The sequence below is a fragment of the Cimex lectularius genome, unplaced genomic scaffold (genome assembly GCF_000648675.2).
Source record: "Cimex lectularius strain Harlan isolate CLEC.00 unplaced genomic scaffold, Clec_2.1 scaffold426, whole genome shotgun sequence".
Lineage (NCBI taxonomy): Eukaryota > Metazoa > Arthropoda > Insecta > Hemiptera > Cimicidae > Cimex > Cimex lectularius.
Window position 1 is genome coordinate 309,437 of NW_019394180.1, and position 26,053 is coordinate 335,489.

The 26,053-nt window shown below is 34.5% G+C and overlaps 2 protein-coding genes across 8 annotated transcripts in view; one reads left to right on the top strand and one right to left on the bottom strand.

Moving 5' to 3' along the window:
• The window catches only part of LOC106667546 (rap guanine nucleotide exchange factor 1), a 70,973-nt gene extending 62,124 nt beyond the window's left edge, over positions 1–8,849 (top strand). Inside the window, exon 18 of the mRNA XM_024230009.1 lies at positions 8,823–8,849. Coding sequence (XP_024085777.1) covers positions 8,823–8,834 — 12 coding nt within the window. The 3' untranslated portion in view covers positions 8,835–8,849. The remainder of the gene's footprint in view (positions 1–8,822) is intronic.
• On the bottom strand, positions 1,387–24,211 carry LOC106667545 (splicing factor, arginine/serine-rich 15). 7 transcript variants are annotated; one of them, XM_024230007.1, is made up of 21 exons: positions 23,648–24,211; positions 19,549–19,677; positions 19,319–19,480; positions 19,120–19,258; positions 18,955–19,061; positions 18,767–18,868; positions 17,813–17,940; positions 12,678–12,837; positions 10,870–11,126; positions 10,374–10,696; positions 10,100–10,308; positions 9,867–10,038; positions 8,848–8,964; positions 7,382–7,552; positions 7,194–7,322; positions 5,823–5,925; positions 5,430–5,771; positions 2,763–2,905; positions 2,522–2,701; positions 2,347–2,433; positions 1,387–2,084 (listed from the first exon to the last, which is right to left on the bottom strand). In XM_024230007.1, exons 1-21 carry the CDS (start codon positions 23,675–23,677, stop codon positions 1,498–1,500), a joined length of 3,777 nt encoding a protein of 1,258 aa, XP_024085775.1. In that variant the 5' UTR covers positions 23,678–24,211; the 3' UTR covers positions 1,387–1,497. The 7 variants fall into 7 exon arrangements, with proteins under 7 accessions (XP_024085775.1, XP_014251037.1, XP_014251036.1 ...); XM_014395551.2 differs by having other exon boundaries at positions 7,382–7,543; positions 8,848–9,087; XM_014395550.2 differs by having other exon boundaries at positions 8,848–9,087.
• Positions 24,212–26,053: the final 1,842 nt, after the last annotated feature.

Consider the following 26,053-nt stretch of genomic DNA (forward strand, 5'->3'; position numbering starts at 1 on the left):
AGCCAAATATCAAAATGAATTTCAGGTAAAATAAAGTCTTTAAAAGCATATCATGAATTTATAATAGTTCAACAATCAACTTATTTTTTTATTTATTTTACACTACTTGTATAAAACCAAAATGAAAAAAAAAAATTAACTCGACTTTACTGTGTAAATACCAATTCATAGATATATGCCCTGCTTGCAACTTATATCACAACGATATTAAAATAAAACAATTACAGAAAACAACTTTTCTTGTGACTACTTGATTTAAACAAATATAAAATATTTAAAAAAGAAGCCGCTCCGACCTTATTGGCCTATCCTTGTCATCCTTGTAATCTTTGTATTATTCTGAGAATGTATGACACGAACATTTTCTGTATTTTAATCTGACTTTACAAAAATTTCTTCGTATGGTTAATTTTTCAATAGATGGATAAACCTACCCGATATTAATTTTTACAGTTTTCTTCTCGTATTCACAACTAAGTTTTGATTAATAAATCCAGGCTAATGTAGATGTTTAAATACAATAAAGTAATCCAAAAGCTTTTAAAGAACAAATATTTACATTTCTCTTGTCTATTATTATTATTTAATTATTACCTACAAAAAAGGTACCGGCAAACCATCTGTACCGATTTTCCTCTGCAATTGCCGTGAATTACAGCAACTGCCAAACTAAGTAATGATGAAATCAATAATAAAATTCCCATCCGTGAAAAAAAAAATTTTAAACAAAATATGTATTTGTAATTAAATAAAAGTAACATTTCACTTGTGTAGTTTGACAAATCAACTCGGCCGTAAAACTGATATAAACAAAAACTTGAGGCTAGAATAAACATTTAAAAGGGTATATAATATTTTACAGCACATTTATTTTATATTTACAAGCACTAACCAATACGAGAAACTTCCTCTCGTCTTTCCGCACTATTCTGACATCCAAATTAAAAGGCTATTTATTTATTTTGACTGTGTAACAAATTTTTTTATTGACAGTTTATAATAAGTAAAATTCCAAATTATTACATATTTACAATAGATTTTATTGTATATTATATATATGCATATGTATATATACTTATAGAATTTCTTTTCTTGAATAGCTTTTGTTTTTGTCTTTACCTAAAAACTTGGAAAAAATATATTTAAAAAAGTTACAATAAGAAAAACTTAAAAAATGAGAATCTATATAGTAATATTTGTTTTTAAATTTAAACATCCTTCTTTGTGACAAGTATTAAACTATTTTTAACAACAAAAACCAACAATGGTGAAAACATTGCTGTAAAAATGTAAGATAAAAGAATATTTGGTTATTTTGAAATTATATTATAAAAAAAAAAGAAAAGACAAAACAAAATAAAACAAAGAAAAATTCAATTCCCTAGGTTAAATACCAATCCTTAATTTCTTTTATTCACATAAATACATAATTTAAAATCTTAAACTTTAAGGCTTGCTCACTGTTGCAAAACGTGGACTAGAGCCCCGAAGGACAGTTTATTCATCATTAACTTGTGACGGCGTGTTGTGTCCTTCAGCCTTTTCGAAATTTTCTCCGCTGTTCGAATCGGCCGGTTGCCGTTCCTGTTCCGCATCGGGCTCGGCTTTTTCAACTGTCCCGGGGCTATAGAGCTCCAGGGCCGGCTGCTGCTGAACAACTGGCTCCGGTTCGTCGTCGACCATCGACGGGCTGTAAAGATTAGCTACGGATTCTTTTGAGGGTGAAGGTTTGGCCGTCTTTTCTTTATCGTCTGGTCTAAACATGTCCTCCTGAGATTCAAAAGTGTTATCTTCTGCGGGCTTTTCTTCCGGTTTTTCCTCTTTCGCCTCTTTTTCACTTTGAGAAGAACTTTCCGGCTTCCGTTCTTCTGCGGAGCTCCAGCGTGATTTCCTCTCCTCCCGAGACTTGCGATCGCCGACCAGATTCGGTATCAACGGCGGTATGCCACTTGTACCACTACCGCTTTGCTGTTGTTCTTCCCATCGCCAGTTTCCAGGGGGTGGCCCTCCTGAAAATCTACCACCACGCCCTCGCATCCCTTGGTTTGGAAATCCTCTCATAAAATTTCCTCCATCCATCCGCCCTAAAATATTTATTTTATTTTTTCAATATAATTTTAATCTAGAAATAAATAATATTTGAAAATAAATAAACCAACATTTTAATTGTTAATAAAGAATATTATCAACTTACTCTTCCTTATAATCAACACAAATAATTTAAAAATGTAAAATTTAAGTTGTAAATAAATGTTATCTTCTTCTGCTAAATTCTTTACCAAAAAAATTATTTTAATTTTCAAAAATAATTATGGCTGTATTATTATATTTATTATATTAATTTACCAGGTCTGGGGCCACGCATTCCCATCGGAGGACCTCCTTGACCGCCCATCGGGCTTCCCGGTCCCCTATTTCCGTACATCGACGAGCCTTCAAATGAAATATCAAAACGAATTATTAGTTAAATTTACAAAATTCGGAAACAGCCTATTTTTATTTTTTTTAATTAAATACTTACGGAGGAGTGGCCTTGGGCTGTGGGGGCCCATTCCACGATGGCCTCTAGGCGGGAAAGGCGGGTAACCGCTCGGTGGGAAATCTCTACTCATATGGCCCCCAGGACCGCCATGGAAGTCTCCGTGGAAATCACCATAATCATCTCTGTCATTGTCATTGAATCCCCTTGGATGGCCAAATCCTACAAAAAAATATTTCTTTTTGTTTTTCTTGTCAGATTTTATTATAACATGTTAACATACCTCCTGGAGGTCCCTGTCGCCCTTGGTTAAAATGTTGGTCATGATATGGTAATGGTAATAAAGGCTGTCTTTCATTGGCATCATGAAAAGGTTTTGGTCCGTCAACAAATGGACTGTTAGTCGATCGCCTGTCTGGTCTGAGGCTAAACAAAACAATTTTAATATAAAGAAAAGAGAAAATGAAATATTTCTTCTACAACACATTTATTTTCAAGTATATTTTATGAGTGGAACTCTGAATTTTTTTTAAATTTACTTGAAATAACTTGTCACTAACAGGCTACATAAACTGACAAATTTAGACATGGCTTAGTTTATTTTCATATAATAATAAATTAAATAATAATTGATTATTTTTATTTATATTGTGTGTTGTTTAGTGACCAGTGGTTCAATAAATTGGACAGGGTGGGCGCTAAGAAGGCTTGGAAATTTTCTTTGAAAGTAGGCAGCTTTTTTTACTTGCAAGGAAGTCAGAATGGAGATTGTTGGGATTTGTAATTCAGGGTTTATTCAAAGAATACAGTTACAAGTTAGTTAGTTAAAAAAATGTAATAGTTTTCAGTGTTGGAAGTATGACTAGTTTTTCACTAATGAACACTAGATCAAGGTCTTGATGGAAAAAGCAAATTCAGTTGCTGCTGCCAAGCTTGACCCATTTTAAGGTCATCAGGGCAACAATCTCAAATATGTCTATAGATTGACATATTTAAATTTTTTTACAGGCAATTTCAAATTTCTTTGAAGACAGACAGTCCCAAGTTCCAACATTGCCAAGGACTATGACATATTTAAGATTGTTTTGCTCTGTTGATAGCCTTAAAATAGTTCGAAAGCTTGTCAGTAACAAGTGAATTTGCTTTTTTCATCATAACTTGATCTGTTTGGAACTGTAAGGTAGGATTCACACCGAAGCGATATCTATTGGTCGTAAGTGATGTACGATCTTGTTGACCAGCAGTCAGACCTATAAAAAACATAAAGGAACAACAAAATACGATTGCGACATGTCTTAAAATATGGGTACCACGAAACGCTTGTCTCTTCTTTCAGTTTCACGATATTGTGAAGGGTGAAGATGACAAATTCAAGGAGTGAGGGCATTGGCTTTGTATTGGCTGGCTCACTCTCTTTTGTATGAACGCCACTTAGCTTAAGGTGGCCATTCACGATCACTCCAAATGGAACCGCGCCAAGCGTTCCATTTGGAGTGCCTGAAATTTGAGGGGGCATTCACGACCGCTCCACAGCCAGTCGCTCCGAACGTCAACCAGTGAATTACCTTCTCAAAATGGATGACGATCTCTTGTGCTACTCTTCCGTTTATTTACATATTAAAAGCAAAAAATCAAAGAGGAAATGGTGTAAGAAGTGGCTCCTGAACAGAAGCCGTAATACCCAAATCAATTTGATGAAAGATTGGAGGAACTATTTAAGGATGGATGAAATGTCTTATTTATTCATTATATTTAGTGTTCTATTGACCAAATTACTTCTTTCAATTATTTAATCTTTTTTGTAAGGTTTTGGTTGAAATGAAAAAGCTAGTGCCACGAGCGGGATCTGAATCCATGGCCTTCGGATAAATACGCCGCTGCTCTACCACTTGAGCTATCGTGACTTCCTCCTCTCCGACACCAAAAAATGGCAAAAGAGAGAAAATTCGAAAGATTGTAGGTTGAGATGGGGAGTTGGTGCCTGAGTGGATTGAACTATCGAAGTCAGGATAGCTCAAGTGGTTAGCGCAGCGGCGTATTTAGCCGAATGTCGTGGATTCGAATCCCCTTGTGACACTATTTTTTCATTTCAACCAAAACCTTACAACAAAAAAAAAGATTAACGTCTTATTTACATTTACTCCAGCTTGTTACCCCCTTGATTAGAAAACAAAAGGCAGTTATGAGAGAAATCATCACTACATGAAAGGTTGGCAACCACATTACGATTTCTCGCTACAGGGATGAACTACAAAGAACTTAAGTTCTCTACTACGATTTCTGATCATTGTTATCAATACAGCATCTCTCGTTGCATTTGTATCCTTTGTTTTGAAAATGTCGACCAACTGGTTGAGGATCAAATTTCTTTTATTTCTATCGTGGTAATCATTGTCCACCACTTTCCATAAACATGGTAAACTTTCATACAATTCAATCACTCAACATTAAAATCTCGATTGGATGTCATTACCAATAAAGAATAAACGTTTTTGACTTTTTGAGAATGTACGATGGAGATGTTTGCTCAGTGAGAGAAAAACTGAGACTGCGCCAAAAAAACGCGGGTGTTCCCATTTACGAACGGGCCATGCCGTCGTCGCACCGTAGATATTTGGAGTGGCGCAATGGAGTTTGGACCGGTCGAATATTCGGCACAGCTGGGCACGCCAGTTCAGTTTTGCCATTGACTTGGTTTTTGGAACGGCGTCGCTCCGTTTGGACTGCTAGGAGCGATCGTGAATGGCCACCTTAAGGATAAAAATTGTGTACCTAATATTTCTGCGATAATATCTGCTGGTGTGAACCTGATGGAAAAAAGCTTCAAGATTCATAAAAATATAGCCATTAGATTTTTTTAAATTTGTTCATTTAAATTTACAATCTAATCTTTTTGGTATTATTTAATTCTTGTAGTTAAAGTAATAGTTTGAAGGATTATATTATTTACCCATCGGGAGAATTATCATGTTCCCATTTCGATCTTCCCCAGTCTCCTCTTGACCGCCTGTCCATACCTCCGCGGCCACCACCCCGCCTATCCATACGGTCTCGGTTTGGCGAGTCCCGCCGGCGCTTTTTGTCGTCGTCTTTACGATCGTCCTTGTCCATCCTCGAGCCCCGTTTTCGATCCGCGGGAGAATCGCGTTCGCGCTTGTCCCCTCGTTGGTCCTGTTCCTCCTTTTGGCGGGCTTGCGAGTTGAAGTTCGACTGGGGGTTGCCCTGAGGCGTCATTTGCATGAACGGTGCCGGGTTCATCAGACTGTTCAAAATCCCGAGGCTAAAACAAACACTATTTTTTCCGGCCTTTTTTTTGCTGTTCTAAACAAGTGATAATAATTACTTATGTTGTTGAGAATTCTCCTTGGATTCGACCTGGGAATCGTCTTCAACATCCATATCATTCCCACTCGGTTTTGGCTGAGGGGGTGGTAAACCTCCTAAACCTAGAACGCACACAAGTGAACATATATTCTCTATATAATTAAATGTCTTTATAATTAATAAATAATATATTTTATTAAATATGAATAACAATTTGATGAACTAAAATTGTATAGTTTTTGTCCTATGCTTTGTTATTTTAATTTAAAAGCTCTTTTATATTCATTATGAAAAATATAGTAAGTGTATGTCTACTAAAAAGTCAACTGTTTTTATTATCAAGTTTAGTAAGTCCTCGATTAATGTCGTGGTTAGGGACCTGGAAACACGGTTAAGTGATGATTATCTGAGTATATATACATAATATGAAGAAAAAACAACAAAATCGGCTACTATGAATTAACTTCTTACACTAAAGTAATTATAAAAATGAAAAGACAAGAAGGGGTTTCTGAGAACCATGTTAACAAGAAACAGTCAACCGTCAGTACAAGTCCAAGGAGGGACTCAGTTATGCAATAACGAAACACGACATTAAAATGAAAATTATACCATAAAAGTCAAATGACGTAAGCCGAGATGACGTTAACCAAGGATCTACTGTACAGCTAAATTTATGCTATGATTTGTTCACATCGGAAACTCACATTTTTTCTTGGTTTTGATCAACTCAATTGTCAGGCATATCAAACCATTCTTTCTTAATACCAAAAAAAAACCCCTCCACCTCAATTACACGATTAAATCAATTTTGACATACAAATTTAAATCTGTTTGTATAAAAACAAATTGATCATAGCAAAAAATTGTGTTAAAGAGAAAATGTGTACTAGATTTCCTGACAAGAAATTATGTATGAAGCAGTGAAATTTTATAATTTAAAAAAATCCCTTTAAACAATCCAATACATAAAGGACCAAAATTATTTAAAAACTGTATTACAAAAAAGCAAATTTTTCCCAAAAACAATTGAATTCTATCATCAATATGTAATATTTTGTTAATTATTCACATCAACTGTTTGTAGTTTTAATTTTCTAAGCAATTGACTATTGCTGATGTTATTCTGCCTAATTACAGGGCCTAATTACTTAAAATTTTAATAAGATGTCTAGATGTGTTTTTTTCAAAAAGAAATTTATTTGTGGAAGGATAAATGTATTCCAGTTATCATAAATTGTATTAACGAATTAACATTCTTTTTTGTTTTTTATTATATAAAATTACTGACTAGTGGCAAGTGTGGGAACGGTGGGTTACATGTCTTGAGGGGAAGTGAGGATTGGTGGTGGAGGGGGAGGAGTAGGCAGAAGGGTTTGAGATGACTGACCTGTAAGAGCTGACAAAGGAAGTCCGAATGGGTTGACCATGGAAGCGAGATGTTCTGAGAACGTGCCGTCTGGAGGAGGCATCGGCGGCGGCATCCCTTTTGTTTTGTTATCCATCGGCATAAGCCCGACTGGAAATGAAAAACGGTTTTAGTAATATTGTCATCAGGGTATTTTCACAGAAACGAACCTTGCGGACTGAAAGGCGCCGCCCCCGGCGGAATCCTCATCCCCTGCGGTGGCATTATTATCGGAGGAGGTACTCCTAGAGGCACGTTGCCCATTCCAAGCGGTCCCATCGGCGGGCCCATCGGTGGTCCCATGGGACCACCCATCGGTGCACCAAGAAGTCCTGAAAAATCTTCATAAAATCAGTGTTTAGACCATTCCAGTCACAACAGACAAAAATTTTTAAAAATTTATAACAGCAGAAAAAAAAGTAATAATTCAAAAATAAATCGTAATTAAATTCAGCAACAAATTCTTGGTAAAAATGTTTAAGTACAAGGTTTGTTCCATCACACGTTCCAATGTGCTATAATTCCAAACTTCTGTCAGACAGCGTTCCAACTCAATTCAGGCCAAGTTTGTTACTTGTTTTTGTCCATCAAAACATTGGCTATGTACAGCAAATCAGAAATTTCTTATTTATAACTAGATCAAGAATGTATGCAATAAAATTCCTCAAATATGCAATATAATATGCTGTAAAAAAAACCCTCAAATTTGTTCTAAAAATATATTAAAATACGCAGAATGAATGTCAAGAGACATCACACAAATAATAACTGAATAATTTCTTCTTAATATATAGACATTTTTTTCGGCCTAGTACATTCATTTTGAAAGGAAAAATAACAGAAAAATTTCAGTCCCGCAAAAAACATAATTAGAAAGAAGACCGATTGACTATTTTTGCATTTCAAATGAGGTCCCTATTCTTCCACAACCAGACTACTTCAGGAAAATTAATTTTTTTGAGAAAGGAAAAAAAATAGCCCAAAAGTTTTAGATATGGCGGCCTCAATTAAACCAATTATTTCAAGAGAATTATGTTGTCGGCTTTTATTAATAAAATAATATAATATTGTCAAATAATAAAAATTTCAAATTTTAAATATTCTTTAAATATGACTTGAAATATAGATAGACCAGAGGAATCTAGATTTGTTATCGGTGCAGATCACTTGGAAGATGGTCTCTGATTCAAAGATACCATCAATTTGAGCCCTTTTGAACCACTTGTTTGTTGTTTCTAGAACATTTTTTTTATCATCTGTAGTTCTAATCGTTCCCCCATTACTCACTGTATACATAGGGTGGTTTAAAATGTCCTATAAATATTTGAAGTGTGGTCTGAAATGCCCTATAAATATTTGGAGAACGGCAGCGATGGTGAGTCTGAATTTTGGACATCACATAATCGGTTCTCCTGTAAATCTAGAAGCAAGGAAACTTTTACAAACAGTTGGGTCTGAGATTGGAAAAAGCATTCTAACGGAGTTAAGAATCAGGATCAGTCGATGCATTCAGGCATACATAGACAAATCATGGATTAGTTGGCATCAAGTTATTGATTGTACGTTGGAACAAACCTACTTAATCTCATCAAAATATTGTTTCATTTATAGGATTTAAACTAGTTGAAGGACATACTTGGAGGCAAAGCAAACGGAGGCAAGAGGCCCATTGGCGGTGGCATGCCTCCTGGAGGCTGTGCTCCTGATTCTGGCAACGGGAGAAAACCACCCGGAGGAGGCAGAGGAGTTGCTCCTGAAACATTGGGCATAGGAATATCAAGGCTCTTCTTTTCTCCTTCAATGTTATTGTCCATTTGTTGACTTTGATCTTCATGGTTTCCACCAAATTTCTTGAAGTCTTTTTCTCTTCGTGCATCTGCGAAATCAAAATATCGTGAAATATTGTACAATTAAGCCAGTCGGTCTTCGAAACGATGACCAGTAGTAGCTTGATCAAAAGTCTTCATCTCTTGCCCTAGTTGTATGTCCGTCAATATTTTGTTGCTTAACAAGGTTCTAGAAACCTACAAGGCAGTGTTTTTTTTTTTTATTCATCTCCTGAAAGTTGCTACTACATTTCTATTTACAAGCCTGAATGAATAAATTTATTTTAAGCCTCATTTTAGTGTGATGTATTGCCTTTATAACTTATTATGCATTCATTTTCGTGACTTTTTGTGATGACATGAAGTTATTTAAATTTTTGAAATGTTACAATTGTTTAGCACAATAAGAATATTATTAATATTCATATAATATAAACGATTACATTGTAGACTTGATTTTTTTATTCCAAGAACCTAATACACCCCCATGGGCTGCATAAATTGGTTGTATTTTAATGAAAATGTAAGTGACCAATTGATAGAAATTATATTGATGTATTAGAAAAACTAAATAATTTTATTTTCGATGAATAAAATTGATTAAAAAAGATTTTAAACAAAAACACATTTTTTTCTGATTAATTATAATTTACATTATTAGATTGATTCAACTCTCATTAAAATATTTCAAAAACTTTTAAATGTCCTGGGGGTGAACGATCTACTATTTAAAACCCATGAAATCATTTGAAAAGTTTTTAATTTTGATCAAGCTACAAATTAAATTAAATAATAATACAAAGAAAGGCTTAAAAACAGGTTTACTCACTTCTAAGCCAATCTGGGAAAGTGTCTTCATCCAAAACACCACCGTTTTCCAAAAATGTGATATCCATGTCGCTTGAGAGCTTCCCCCATGGGATATACGAGACGCCCTGGTCAACTTCCCAGTAGTCCTTCCACTCACGATCCTTCATCCCTTTTCCTGGGGCCCAAGCAATCTGAAAACAAATTTTATTTTGTAACTTTAACATTGGTCAATTAGATCAACGAATAAATTACCGTTATGGCCTTCCCCTGTAGTTTGTAATGCTTGAGTTGTTGCAAAGCCTTAGAAGCATCTTGCCGACGATTCATGCATATGAATGCACAGCCTCTCGGAGGTATTATATCAATAGATACAATATCGCCGAACCCACCAAAAGTGTCGGACAGCTCTTCCTCCTGCACAAGTTTGGACAGATGGCCGATCCAAAGTGTGGTACTGCAAACTAAATTTAGAAAAATAAATATTTAACTTTTCTCTAGTTAATTTAATTTTTTTTAAATGTTATACCAGAAAGATATCCTTTTTTGATTGGAGGGAGACCTCTTCGCCTTCTTTCCCGTTCTCTGTCGCGGTCGCGATCATCTCTGGACCTCGAGCGCTGACCCCTTCTCCTGGACCTGGATCTCGACCTACGACTCCTGTCCCTGCTTCTGGGCGACGGACTCCTGCCACGGTCCCTCCTCCTCCCGCGGTCCCTGCTGCCGCTCCGTCCTCCAGACTGTGGAGGGGACCTAGTCCCGCAAGAATCACCAGATATGAGATCGATGATTTCCATATCACCCAGCATCTTATCATTTCCTACACCTCCCTTTGTATTTCTAGGTGCGTTTCTGCAATTAACACCCATCAAACCTGCATTCCTTCGGTTAGCGTTAATTCGTGCACATGCTCATTCTTCTAAATTAATCTCAATTGTTAAATTTCAATATTTGTGAAATAAATCTTTATTACTTTTAGAAGACATGCATGTTCCCCTCCCGGTATAAAACAATTAAGGCAGTACCTGTTACGCTCGTCGTAATCATTGTTAGACGACTCTTCCTGAACATTCTGCTGGTTTCGATACGCGTTGTTGGATGTCGATGTCGTGTAAGCCGGAATTGTGTTCGAAGTGGGCTGCGGCGGTGGAGGCTGAGACATAAACTGCGAAAGTGACGATGACAGCAAATCAGCCGGAGGCACCATTCCGACTCCCATGCCGGCACTTGAATTTATGCTTGTTGTCGGCTTAAAATCACATTCCGAAGCGAAAGGCAAATTCTGCAAAATTTAAAAAAAAATTATAAAATTTAAAACAAATATAATGGTAAATATAATAACAAATAGTATACAGTGAAAACATTCATTTTTATTAATATATAACTATACTTCCTTGCTTTTCTTTAAACCAATCGTAAAATTTCTTACTAAATTCCCATGTAATTGAGGGAAATAAGGTTCTTCTGCTTTGTCACTTTTTAAACAAATAAAGTACTTTCAATAAATATCAAACTTTGTTTAGAACTTTTAAAGAAATTATTACCCATAAACATACAGATTTTTGCAAATAACGAAGTTACAAATTTATAAAATTTCACTAGTTATCATGGTCCGCTTGACTAAATAATATTTTTCAATTAATTAATCTCTAATTAAGGAATTGGTTGAGATTAATTTATGAAATTTACACACTCGTACTTAATACTGACGGTAAGACACATAATGCAGAAAATGACTGTTTGATATACAGATAGAGAAAATACCAAGAAAATAATTTGAAACATGAAATTCAAGGTGTTTCCTATTATTCACGGAAATGCTCGGTGCATATTCCCCACAGATTAACGAGTCCACTGTATATTAAATTTCACTTATTCATCCTATCCAGTAACCATCCCTAATCAAAACAAATTCACTTGTCCAATTCTCAGATGTAAAGAACTGACCAAAATTCAACTTAAAAGTAGTTGATACTTTTTCTTATTATTGTCTTTATTAGCAATAATATACCATGATTATTGCAGCCATGGTAGTATAATTATTGGTAATTATGGTAGTATTGAAACTGCATAAAAACAAACTTAACATCATAAGCCTACTTGTTAAAAAAAAATATTTCAAGACTAATGAAAGTATTTTGTAGATTGATTTCATTAAGATAATCTTTGTGTATAAAAATGTTTGCAAAATCAAACAAGACAGAATCTTAAAACCAGAAATAACTCTACTACAGCGCTTCCTATGTATAAATTTTTTTTATTCGTGAAAAACCAAGTTAAATGTTTAAAAATTAACATTGTTTAGACACTGCTTTTTTACTCTGTACCACTAGCATACCAAAAACAAGCATATGCTCATCCTCCATATTCCATTTTATTGAGTATAAATAAAATTGCATTATTAGTAAATATCCAATCAGAATAATTCGATTGTTATGGACAAATATTCAAATTATCTTAGGACATTTTATTTCTCTAGATAACAACAAGCCGGCAATCATATTTTAAAAATCTAATTTTTTTAAAACCCCAGGCAAATTTGTTGTATTGACATAAAAACCATAAATTCAATTTGATTTTTAAAAGATGCCCACTGTACAAATTAAGTACAACAATAAAAACAGAAGTAGTACTCATTTTTACTCTCATTTTTGTGAATTCTTTATAACTGCCAACACCAAAATATCAAATATTTCAAGAATGCTACGCTAAACCAATTCCCATTTTTTTCCTTTTCTTTTAACTATTTGTGGAACCACACTTTTAAATTTTTTAAATTTTACTGATTGGTAAAGGAAGGAAGAGTGTGTAGTTTCGAAAGGTATGGACTAACAGGAAGGGTTTGGGCAAGGTGCTTGTCGAACTCTTCCTCCTGGTGGCGCATCTCTTGGAGCCGGCGCATCTTCTCCTCCATCTCCTGCTGCTGCTGGCGTGACGACATCTGCTGCTGCAGGGTCTGAAGCTGTCTCAGTACCTCCGGGTTGGAGAGGATTCTGGAAAAGTTTAAAGACAAAAACGGCTTTACTATATGTCAGCTAAGGTTTCAGTCGATTGAAAATGAGAGAAAAAAATTTATTCTGTTCATCCAGTCCTGGAAACCAAAAAATGAAGTTGACATTTTGAAAATTAATAAGACTATTAATAAGCAAAGTTTCAGAATTTAACACAACAATGCAAGCTTTTGAATCTAGAACCAGATTTAAAATAAATAATAATAAGTCCACACACAAAATTAATATTATTGTTTTTAATTTATACACTTTAATCGGTCCTATTTACCAAAGTAATTATTTTAATTGATTTATTATTTTTTATGCAGTGTGTCTGAATTGAAAAATTAGTGTCACGAGTGGGTCTCAAACACCATCCAGATGTGGGTTCGAGTTCCACTTGTGCCACTAATTTTTCAACCCAGCCCAACTTTGCATAAAAAATAATAAATCAATTATAATTATTGTATTTATGCATTTTATATTTAACATTTTACAGCCAATTAAGTTTCATAACTACTTTTTTAACTACTTCTTTAAGACCTGAAGCACCATACACCCCTGCATATTTCACTCTCAGGCCAAAATGAGATTTTTAAGTTTTTTAGTACCTTAGTATATGAATGAACAAAAACATGGATAATTTTATTGTTTTCTCAACTACAAATATACTAATTTATTTAGAAAAAAAAAAAAAAAAAAACGGTATGAGGAGCCTAGTCCGCTACAGCATAAGGGGCTGGTTTTAAATGTCCCTTTCCTTCCCCTGGCGCCAAGCGGTCCCACTTTGGCGGTCCACTTTGCAAAATGATTGCGGTCACTTAACTTAGGAATAGGATACAGAAATTTGATAGAAAACCTAATACAGTGGCTGTATGCACATTATTAATAGACAACTACAAAAAAAAAAAAAAAAAAAAAATCAGGACTGAGATAGCCTTAAAATAAAAATTTACCCTTGAAGAAATTTTAACAGCTAACATGTTCAGGATTTTATTTTAGACCAGAGAGGTACAAAAAGTGTGGTGAATTGGAAAAAGCGGTACTGTGGTCCCAACCACAACTTGTTCAGGTGGTCAGCCTCAGGGATCGCCACACAGTGCCGGATTTCGATATTTTATTGAATGACAATAATCAAACCCTCTTTTTAAAAAAAACTGAAATTGTGAGTAAAGTTTATTCTTTGGGTAACAATATTAGGGCTACAATCAATTTTGAAAATATTTTATTTTAAGCCCACAATTTAACATTTTACAAAAACATTCAAATTGTATTTATTTTTTAAATTTTTTTACAGCAAAAATAAACTATGATATCTTAAAAAGCAATGCTTATTAGTATTTTTTAATTTTTTTTTTTTAATCTCGTTTTGTAGGTAACTTGTTAGATCAACTACAGTATAAAAAAAAAGATAACCAGAATTTTCCTTTTTTTTTAATTACAACTGATAATTATTATCATTCTTACTTCTTTAGTTTATGGTTTAATTACTTCTGCTGCATAAGTCATTAACTAAGCATTTTTTTAAAGGTTTCATTTATATTGTGTGTATAGTTTTCCAGCAAACGGGTCAAACATACATAGCTTTTCCTCATGTGGAAAAATACGCTTGTTGATCCCACTGAAATCAGAAGTACACCGAGTTTCACCAAGCTTTTTATCACAATTTGTACATGACATTGGTGGACTAACTATGGAAAAATCTCGATCTGCCCCGTATCAAACGTTTTTATGAAAAGTAAAATAAAAATGTAATAATAATATAATGGATTATTCTAAAATATTAAATTGTAAGTTCAAAATTAAAATATTTTACAAATTGTTTATAGCCCTAATATTGTTACCTAAAGATAAAACTTTGCCGCAAATTTCAATTTTTTAATAGAGGGTTCAATTTCGTCATTTCCTCAAATATTTTGCCATGGCCTGAGAGTGAGAGTTCTCTTGGGACCGTTGGGATTTTTCACTTTAAAAGATTAAAGTAATCATTTAACTAAATTATTCAGCGAAAATATTTTTCTAAAGATCTAATGTACTGCACTTATAACATCGGATGTCCAATTTCAGGAACAGCGTTTTTCTTTAATGCCCAATTTCCAAAAAGGATGAGAGGTCTTGTCCGATTTTTACTGCATTGAAAAGGCCGAGATTTAAATAAAAGAAAATGAAAGTGCAAATCTGAAGGTTTAATTGTTACCAAAAAGGAAAAATGAGTGAATAGAAGATATATAAGAATTATCATCAAAATGTACTTTTCAAAATACTGTTTTATTTACTTGATCGGATAGCAAAGTAAATTATTCGCAATTCTTTCTAAGTATTTGTTAAAATAAAATTATTCGTACTTAATTAACTTGAGTCAATCAAGATATCAAAATATTGCTACTAACTAAATCCGATTTTGTTTTTTCTGTACAGGTCATTAAATTATATTGTAGGTTTTTTTAAGTTGAAAATGTTGGAATAAAACGTAATATACAAGTGAAGGCATACAATTAGAATACTGACTTAAAAAATTACTTAATGTGGACTAACATCTACAGTAAATTTTAAAAAAGTGTAAAATCATGAGTTGTTATGGCTGTAGTTAAGCTACAGTTTTTTATAAGTGACACCTTTACAAATTTAAAAAAAAAAAATTAAAAATATGAGAACAAACTGACAGCAATCAATCTCTCCTGTAACACATAACATAAAAAATTAATTTAAAAATATATAGTTAATTAGTACAGGGTTTAAATCAATGAATCATATTTAACATATACATTGATTTAATTAAATTCGATTGGAAATATTAAATCTAGAAGTGTGGTTCCAAAAACAGTGCTTTTAGGAATTGGCTCTGCACAGCACTCGAGATCTCTACCCCGTTTTAAATCCCAACCCCCAACCCTTTTGAAATGAGAAAATCTGAGAAAATGACTTAGAACTAGTCGTGGAACAAACCTTTTTAAATGTATTCTACTTGATGTGGGAGGTTTGTAGAGTTGTTCATCTGCGGTTGACCATGAAGTTCAGCGGCTCTAACGTTTTAGTGACTGAGCTTACCTTGTCTTCATTTGATTTTGTTATATACTAAGACTCAATAAGAGGGGATATTGCTTATTTATTGGACTCAGCAAGGGTGGATATTATTTTGGAATACTTTAAAAAATACTGTTTGTAAACATGCTTTATAAAAACTTTAAATTCTTTTTAGAATACTTCATAAGTAAAAATATAAAAAGTGATAAAGCCATCCAAAATCCTAAATGATTTTTTTTTTTTTTTTAATCTTTTAAACGGGACTGATGTTTTTCATAATATAACTGTAAATAAATAGCTTGGCAGAAAACAAGGACAGAAGTATAAACAGTGAATCAAAATCTTTTCATAAAAGGTTTTTTAAAATTTCAACACCAAAATGAAAAAAAAAACAATCATGCAAAACATCAACTACTTCTTTAACTGAATTGCTATCATTATAATTTAGAAAAATATCAAAAAAATTAAAAAAAAATAATAATAAAAGAAAATTGTTGGCAAACTTTGCAGGGCTTGATTCAATTAAATAATTTTTATTGTAATTAAGGAATTATCTTCTTGCATTATCCTGACCTGTTTTTAATTTTTTTTTTTAAGTTATTTTGTTATCTTCGTGATGATTTAAACCAAATAAAAAATAACTTTTTTTTCTTATTGATTTTCCTTTCTTACCATACACCATTTTTGCTTATACATGCTGTGGCGATGATGAGTCGACAAGACATTGCGTCAGTTCTGTTTTGCTAGGGCTACTTGTACAATTTCTGTATCTTGAAAACATTTATTGAAAGGGGCCAACAAGCATTTAATGTAAGTGGTGATAATAATTCTTGTGGAAGAAGAAAAAAACTTGCTTATTACAAGAAAATAATCGTAGGAATGTAATCTGCCAATAATGTGAACTGCTCATAATTCGTATTTTAGGCTGAGGCGGTTTGTTTTGAGTTTAAAAGGATAAATTCTACTGTCTTTCACTTTAAATAATCGTGTCAAAATCTATAATAATCCAAAAATTGAGTGGAGATCAAATCATTTGTTATTTGTTTCGTCATTTTGCCATATTGCATTTATCCTTTGCTTACGGAAAAAATTGTATAACCTGCAAGAACAACAAATAACGGCGGACATCAACGGGGTCCAATCTTGAAAAATTCATTGGAATTTCTATTTATTTTTCCTTATCATTTTCAAATTATCTAGTTAAAAAATTTAAACACTATTAACCTAAATTTCGTCTCCTACATAATCCCGACAAGAAAGTAATTTCCTGAGGACTAAAGAATATGTTAAATCTTTATAGAGATATAGTAATAAATTTGTTATTTATTAGATCCGAATTTAAATTTCATTAATGTAAAATAAAATTGACACAAGCCTAAAATGCTATAAATAAAACTTAAACCAATTTGGAGCTGGCTTTAACTATATTCTATTTTGTCTGATACAAATACATAAAAATGTGGTCAATTTATTGTGAAGTCAACGCAAAAGATTATTGTTCTTGAAAATTGATTAAGACCTTCACAAAAAAGCAAGTAGAAGCGGCATAATATGTATACAACATACCTTTCCTTTACTTATTACTTCTATACAACCCCCCCCCCCCAAGAATAAGTACAACATTGAACCACAAATATAAACTTTTACCAAAACTGTGGCATAAGCCAAAAATATTTTTGTCGGGAAAGCCATAAAACAATATTTACAGTTTAATCTCTAACTGTTCCAAATTTAAAGAAAAATGAAGTTAGTGTATATTAATATTATGTAGTTTTTTTTTTTTTTTTTTTAAATCATGAAAAATAATGCTCTATTCTTGATATTTCATGTAATTCATTACCCAATAAAATTTCCTTACTTTGAAACTGATACTTGAACTGATGAACAGAATTTTTAAAGGCATACCAAATATGTAAAAAATTATTATATATATGAAAATGTGGGTTTTACTGACGTTTGCAGGGAGTCGATGCTGGGCAACGGCTGTGTAGGCATTGAAGACTGTTGCGGCTGAGGAGGCTGCTGTTGTTCTTCATCATCATCCTCATAGTCGAAATCAAGAAGTTTTTTATCAAATTTGACCTGGAAATTAAATTTACTATATTAATGGGACAAATTTTAATAGATTTTTAAGGAATTATTTTTTAAGGATTTTTAAGGAATAGGATTTTTTTTAATTCTTATACTATTGTAACACGGGGAAAACAATGAATGATGAAAAAAAAATCTGTTCATTTTTCTAATTTTGGCCTGCGGACTGACCACATCGGCGCCACTAAATCCTAAGCATTCCTTTCATACAATATTGTGGATCTGTTTATATTGCTAATTTTATTACATAGTGCGCTTTGAATAAAAGTGGAAAGCATAAAGCATAATACAACTTCCGCAGCTGTGAATTGTTACATATAAAACTGGTCTAACAATTATCTAAATTATTTACTGTATCACAAACATGCACATTTCAAGACAAAAATTACACACAATAGTAACTACTTTAATTAACGAACTACTACACACAAATTTGATTGGGCTGGAAGTAAGGAAGAAAGGAAAACTACCTTGACAAAAAATAAACTGCATGCAAAAAAGACCTATTAAATAATAAAATAAAAATACTAACAATAATAATGCTTCCAATGTTTTAATGAGGAGGCATGGATTTTTTAAATGACTTTTAATTGGATGATGTTTTATTACCTTCTGATGGTAGTAATAAAGAATAGGCAGACACTCATTTTATTAGTAAATATGTTGTTCACATCTCACAATTAAAAAAAATAAAAACAATTTTTTTTTAAATATTCAAGATTTGAAATAACCGAGAAATTTTTCCAAGCGATTAATACATTGGAGGAGCCCAAACAAACAATCAACACATAAAAAAGTCTGAAAATCTAGACCATACCTCCTCCTTCTTCATAGCTAAATTGTCAATTTGACTGTTGAAAAGCAAATTCTGCAGGCTTTGAAGTTGGTTCACAATATTTGGATCGAACGGTCCTCCGTCCTACGGTACCATTAAAATTGTTAACTTATAAACTAGAGGCTATTACTTAGGCTTTTGTTGCTAGCACATAGGGCTGCACGACTTACCGGCTGTTTGACAGGCGACGGTGCAGGCATCTGGAGGCCGGACGTATTAAGTTCAGAAGTATTACCGCTCAGCCAACTTGGATCTTTCACGGGTGATGGTTTATTTCCTGTGCGAATAAAAATTAAAAATTACGGGGAAAATTATAACGAATTTTGATCGAATACCTGACGGCATAACTCCATTGCTCGGTAAAACGAGCTGGTCCTTATTCGCCAAGCTTGCCATGTCGAGAAGGGGCTGTATCACATCTGTCGTAAATACCTGGTTCTTCTGCCATAAATTCAGCACCCTGACAATCTTGCCCTGCGATCAAAGAAACATTTTAAAAACTTCATTCTTAATCTTAAGATAAGATTGACTCACTTTATCTTCGGCGTTGCAGTTAAACAAATGTAAAAACGTAGTTTGTATATTCCTAGCGAATCGAGGCGCAAAAACATCCTTTTCAATCCCAAACTGATGCCTCGACTGCCTAACAATCGAATCGATGACATAAAGTCCAGGTACTTTATATTCCGGCTTACACTTAGCGAGAAAAAAAAAAAATATTAGCAAAATGGTACCAAAACAGAAATAATAAATCAATTTCTTACTTTTAATATAAATTTTTCTACACTCTGTACAACATGTTTGTAGTATTTTATAGCCTTGATGGCCGACCGGGTGATCGACGTCATCTTGGCTTTCGAGATCGGAGGCCTCGTATCATAAAGAGACGTAAGCTGTAAGTGAAAACAAAAATATTGTTCCATTACATGTAAATAGATTTAATAAAACTTTTTTCACACCAGTTCAATTTATTTAAATATATAGAATTTAACAGTGCTAATAGTCTCTGTGACAAAATGCATCTGACAAATAAACCAAGCAAGAATAGACAGACTTCAACAAGAAATACAACTTTAAAAATGTTAAAACAATGTTAGATATTAGACATGTAATATTTGTAAACCAACCTTTTTTTCTTAAAAGAAATATATATTTAAAAAAATCCTTTAAGGATTTTGTTTTGATTTGTTCCTTTAGTACTTAACTTTGGTCCATTTTGCAGATTGCTATTGCATTTCCTGGATATTCAATCTAAATGGATAAAAAAGTTCCATGACTGACTGACAGACAATACACAGACCAAACCAGGAATCTAAAGTCTAGTACCATAGAAGGATCATTGGGGGCGTTGGTGGCCACAACGGTTTAGGCATTGACACGGCGCTCATCACTGTAAGGTAAAGGTCCCGGGTTCGAATCCAGTGACCCTGTATTCAAACTCGACATTCAAATGGGCTTTTTTTTTCAAAAGCACTGGCATCCTGAGGGTTGATATAAGTCTAGTACACACAGGATTCTTTGTTCAGACTCTTTGTCGCAGACTCTTTGCCTCGCAACATTGTCCAGAAATCATGTCTGCACTGATTCAATGTTCCGCAAAATTGAAATGGGATTCAAAAAATACTAAAACGCACCAGATTTTCGGATTCGTGGTGTCTCGAATGAAAAAAAAAAAAAAAAACGAATCCCAGACGCAGCTCCGCGACAAAGAGTCCGAACAGAAAATCCCAGTGTGTACTAGGCTTTAAGCGTTGAAATTTTGACAGTGCACTCCTATAATGCCATTGATGGCCATTAAGAAAGGAATTTTTGAAATTCCATCCATATCTATATATTTAAAACAGTTCCATGACTGACAAAGATAACGCACAGAGCAAACCACTGGATCTAAAGGGCTGAAATTTTGACTGTTCATTCTTGTAATGACATGGATAGCATTAAGAAAGGATTTTTTTTTTAATTCCAATCCTAAGGGGGGGACAATTTTTACCATGTATAAACCGAAATGAACTGAAAAATAGAAGAATTTGAGAAACAAGACATTATGCCATAGCATTTTGCATCTCATTAGAAAGGTACGTTAAAACAGAGTCCCATGTTGTTAAAGTCACAGGTATAAGCTAGTTCAGTTATAAAGTAAAAAGATATTTTTCTCAGGGTTTGGTATCAAGATTTCCATGGTTCAAAAATGGTTTTCCCAAGTACCATAGCCTTTTCCTTGCTGCTGCAGAGTGCCCTGCAGGACTTCCTTTCAAAGTCTCTCAGATGAAGCTCTTTTCATGCCTCCTTCTGGGATATTCAGTTCCACAAGGTTTTGGACCCATGCCCCATGGAATAAACAACCTAGCATTTGGCGGAATTTAAATGTTCATTATTAAAGATTCAATTTCAATTTAATACTAATACACTGAGGCAAAAAAAAAAAAAAAAAAAAGTGGTCACTCTTAATATTTGCAATTATCTCTAAGACAATTCTCCATTGATCATCTTACAATATTTGGTCCGTTTTAAGAGGTTAGAGTTAAATAAAACACGGATAAATTCTCCCACTTGTGTTTACAGTTGGATTTTGTCAATAAATCTTTAAATGGTCAATCTCTTATTGTTGGTTTTGCTGTTCTTCTAACGTTCTAACGGTTTGACGTTTTTAAGTTGTAACATTTTTAATTTTCAAATTTGTGTGGGTGATGGTTTTGAGACAGATTCGGCAAGACAGCATTGTTGGAAGATGGAAGAAGTCAAGCGTATTTGGCCGGGGAGCTTAACATTCTAAGAACAACAGTCCGAAGGGTCTTCTATCGCTACCAAGGATGATACTCAAAAAGGCATGGATCAGGTCGCCAATGTGTCACATCAGAGAGATGTTCGTTTTATTCTTTCAAATGTACTCCAAAATTGACATTCTACTGATGTTGAGTCAAGCAATGTCTTCAACAAGTTAGAAATGTTGTCAGTTTATACACTGTAAGGTGAAGACTTTCAGAAGGTGGATTACGCGGAACAAGGCCTGTCTGGTCCAGAACTTCAAGGCACAGAACAACTTGATTAAATTTCGCAAGAAATCACATCATATGGTCTGAGCAAGACTGGGCTAAAATCTTGTTTTTAGATAAGTCAAGGATTTGTTTAAGGTCTTCTGATGGCCGAGAGAGAATTTGGAAGAGAGCGAGAGAGCGATATACCCCCGCAACAATTTCACTCCGGAGAAGATATGGAGTTGGTGGTGTTCGGTTGGGCAGGTATTTCTACGGAAGGTCACAAGGTTACCAATCAGCATGATACCTTGGAGATGTGTTATCAGAACTTGTTCCTTACATACCACTAATTGATGATGATTTTATTTTTATTCATGACAATGCATGGCCCCCACACAGCTAAGATCGTTGTGACTACTTGGAACTGGCTTCAATTCAATGTTTGGAGTGACCAGTATGTAGACCCAATTTAAACACTATCGAACATCTTTGGGGCGAATTTTCGCAAGAAATCACATCAATTGGTCTCAGCAAGGTTGGTCTAAAGTCTGTCAAGGATTTTTTTTTTAAGCTCTTCTGATGGCTGAGAGAGGATTTTGAATAAACAGGTGAGTGATATATCCCGCAACATTTTCACTCACTATGGAGTTGGTTGTTATGGTTGGGCAGGCATTTGTACAGGTCGCACAAACTTGATTTTCATCGAGGGTTTCCTAACAGTTGCAAGATACATAGAAGAAATGTTATTACAAGAAGTTGTTCCTTATATGCCTTTAATTGGCGTTTTATGTTTATGCATGTCAGCTAAGATCGTTGGTGACTACTTGGAACGGGCTTCAATTCAATGTTTGGAGTAGCCAACACATAGTCCCGATTTAAACCCACCACCTTTGGAACATCGTCAAAGAGCGTAAAAAATTGCCCAGCGATGCAAGGGAGTTGCAAGTTGGTGCTGTTGGATGAGTATACAACTATTCACAGCACTGCATTCAAAACTTCATTAAATCAATTTCACATCGAATGCAAGAGGAGGAAATTCTTCGTGTAGGATTGAATAGTTTCTTCATTGTTGCCATAGCAACATTTTTTGATAAAATTGTTTTACTCAGTTCTATCTTATATTTTTCTTTAAAGTATAACGAATGGGAATATTTACTTTTTTTAAATCGAGAGTGGCCACGTTTTTCCTTTCAGTGTATTTGACAAACTGCACTTTCTGTCTATTACGCTTTTGATTAATTTAAAAAATCTCAACTATGCTAGAAAATTAGCTGGTTTAATAATAAACTATGAACGATGATCGGCGTACTTGAATAATTAATAAAAATTTGTTTAGGATTTTTGAGCCGCTTATGTTAACTGCTGAAAGCTATATGCTTCAAATTTCGGCAATTTCCAAAAAGAACCAGATCGATTTGAAATAAAATTGAAAGTGTACAAGATCTCAAGTCGGAATTTTTTTCATGTAAGGCGTCTATAAGGTTTAAGGTACGAGGATTCGCGTTGATGAGGCTTAAAGAAGTGTCGTGACAGGATTGGGCAAACATTCGTCGCAACCCGACGATTCGCCCATGCAAGGGCGAGGTACGTCGAGTGTTCGACCGACTTAAGTTTTTTCCGATTCAACTGCACGATAATCGGCGACACTCGACAAATCCTGTGATTGTCGGTTTTGTGCAGAAGAAATAAAAAATAGACGGGAAGATCGTTTCGAAAAACGCTACACAATAACCTTGAACCTTATCATTCGCAGATTATTATTTTTGTGTATATATTTGGATGTATTGTTTCTGAGATTTGATTGTGAAGGAAGGGTGGTTTTATTTAAATTGAATTGGAAAAATAAAAGAAATAGTGAAAGAATTGAAGTAAATATAAGTGAAATTACCTCCGCATTAAAAGATTTGACAACCTCCATTTTTGACGGTGTGTCGGCCGTTGAAACGTTTCGAATGAGACGAATTCCGTTGGGGCGTAAATAGAAGAAAAGTCTGGAAACGGTCCGATTTTCCCGGTCAGGTCAAGTAAAACGTTTCCATCGCGGACGGGGAAAACCGGAGATGAGAGATGCGACGAGGGTTGCGGCTCACGGGGCGAATGGCGGCGGCCCGTTGGCCATCCCTCAAAAGCGTCTCGTTGGGTATCTCGCTCCGGTCTGACGGCGGCGGACGGCTGACCACTCCCGAGTCGCAAACACGCGCACTTCTCCACGGAAAACCGATTTACGGGCGATTCACAGACGAAAGTACGAGCTGGCGTTTTCTGAGCCGAACTGCGACGAGCCCAATCAAAACACCATGCCGGACGCAAAACTGCCGACCTCTGCGCGAGGGGAACACGGTCGAAATCCGACTTTAGAAAGGACGAGAACTACACAGCGGCCGCAGATCCGACGCATGGGAATCGCAACGTTTTTATAGAGATTTTAAAACGCGCAATTTCCTCACCGGTCGAATTTACGATTTGTCGAATTTAATTTTTTTTTTAAGGAGCTAACAAAAACAGTTTCCCGATCTAACCGAATGGCAGTGGAAAGTGGAAGCCGCTGCCCGCCAAATTCGAAGCGGAATCCTCTGTCACATTGTCTTGCCGGCTTTTCCAGAGTTTTTCTCATTTTCTTATTAAAAAATAGTGATACAATTAATAAAAAATAAGTTGAATTGGACTTTGGCCGAGTTTTTGCATCGCTCTCTGTTTCTCCCGATTTTGTATGTAATCTCGCTCTCAGTTAACTGCAGTTTTTACACCTACAGAATTACATCAATGATTATTAATCAAAAACTATTTTGCCTGGTGTGGTGAAATTTATTTTATTATTATTATGCCCATGCGAAATATAACAACACACATTCAATGTGCACTCACACAAATAAATATATTCACACCTATATACATTGCATTCATTCCATTTGGATGGAGTATTCAATATTCTTCCATCGACCTACATACAATAGCTTACAATAACAAACTAATCTAATTGGGGTGGATGGGATACATATATATAATAAATATTCCGCTTACACAGCTCGAGAGGCAATGGGGATGCTATTTCATCATCAGCCCTCCCCATTCACTCTAATAAATACGCTCACTCATATAAAACATATATTTTGAAAAAAATCCCAATTCCCCTAAAAAGCGGAACAGGGGACTCTGGTGTCCAAGAACCGTTCTACGTTCTTAAATCCGGCGGTATGCCTACACGCTCTCTGTATGGAGCAAAGGCATGACAAGCCTCTGTTATGTGGCACACATTGAGCAACCTTTCTCTGCATAAGGGGCACCTGTGCAGGCTTTGGCTATTACATTATTATTAATTTTTTAGGGTGTTTTAACGGCTGAGGTCATTTCACACCCTAACATCCAAACCTTCTATCTTAGGTTAACTACATCCCTTCTAACTAATCTATCCTATTGCCATCCAAAGCTTTAATTTATCCTTTTAAGATAATTTACTTGGAAGACCAAATGTATCCAAAAAACCCCATTTTAAATTATAAAATTTATTCCTGTTGTTTAATTAGAATTTTGAATTTTTGTTCCATAATTTAAACATTTCCCATAGACTTGTATGGTCAATAATAATAATAATAGTCAGACTAGTAACAGCCTCAGCATGAATATAGGGTTTTTTTTACAAAACATACAAGAGTATTCTTTTCAAATCAACATATGTTTTGTAATTTATCCAGGCCCTGAAGATGACACGAATAAAGGTCGAAACATTCTGCAAAAAAAATGAAAAAGGGTGTTTCTCTATACTAATCCACACTATTAACGAATATCTCAGACAGAAGGACAAAAAGAAAATGAAGGAACAATGGACTCATTGGACATAAACAATCCAAGAATCTTCTAACCAATTTTGATAAGAAAGGAATCACAGAATGTGTCAAAGGAAGCAGGAACACAGACTGCGAATCCTAACAGGATTCCTAACAGAACACTGCAGATTAAATGGACACTTAAAGAAAATTGGAACAATCCAAGATGGCACATGTAGATGCAGAAGAGACACAAACACATTTACTAACAAACTGTGGAGCTACATTAGCCCGCAGGAGGAAATCTTTTGGGATGTATAATGTGACCATAGAAGAGCTTCAACCACTGAAACCAGGCCTATTAATCAAGTTTCTTGATGAAATAGGACTCACCGATGTGCTTTAGGCAGAGAACGGGGGTACAATAGCTTTTAAAGGGCGCAGTATACCATACCCTGAAAAAATTACATCTACATCTTCTCTAAACTACCTCATTCTTGACCCCTTCTCACTACTTCAATAAATTATTT

Coding starts and splice junctions, on each gene's coding strand:
- LOC106667545 (XM_014395550.2), bottom strand. CDS start 23,677: ATGGAGGTTGTCAAATCTTTTAATGCGGAG. Junction 19,259..19,318: donor ACTGCAACGCCGAAGATAAA/GTGAGTCAATCT, acceptor CTTTGATCGCAG/GGCAAGATTGTCAGGGTGCT. Junction 2,085..2,346: donor AATGCGTGGCCCCAGACCTG/GTAAATTAATAT, acceptor TAAATATTTTAG/GGCGGATGGATGGAGGAAAT.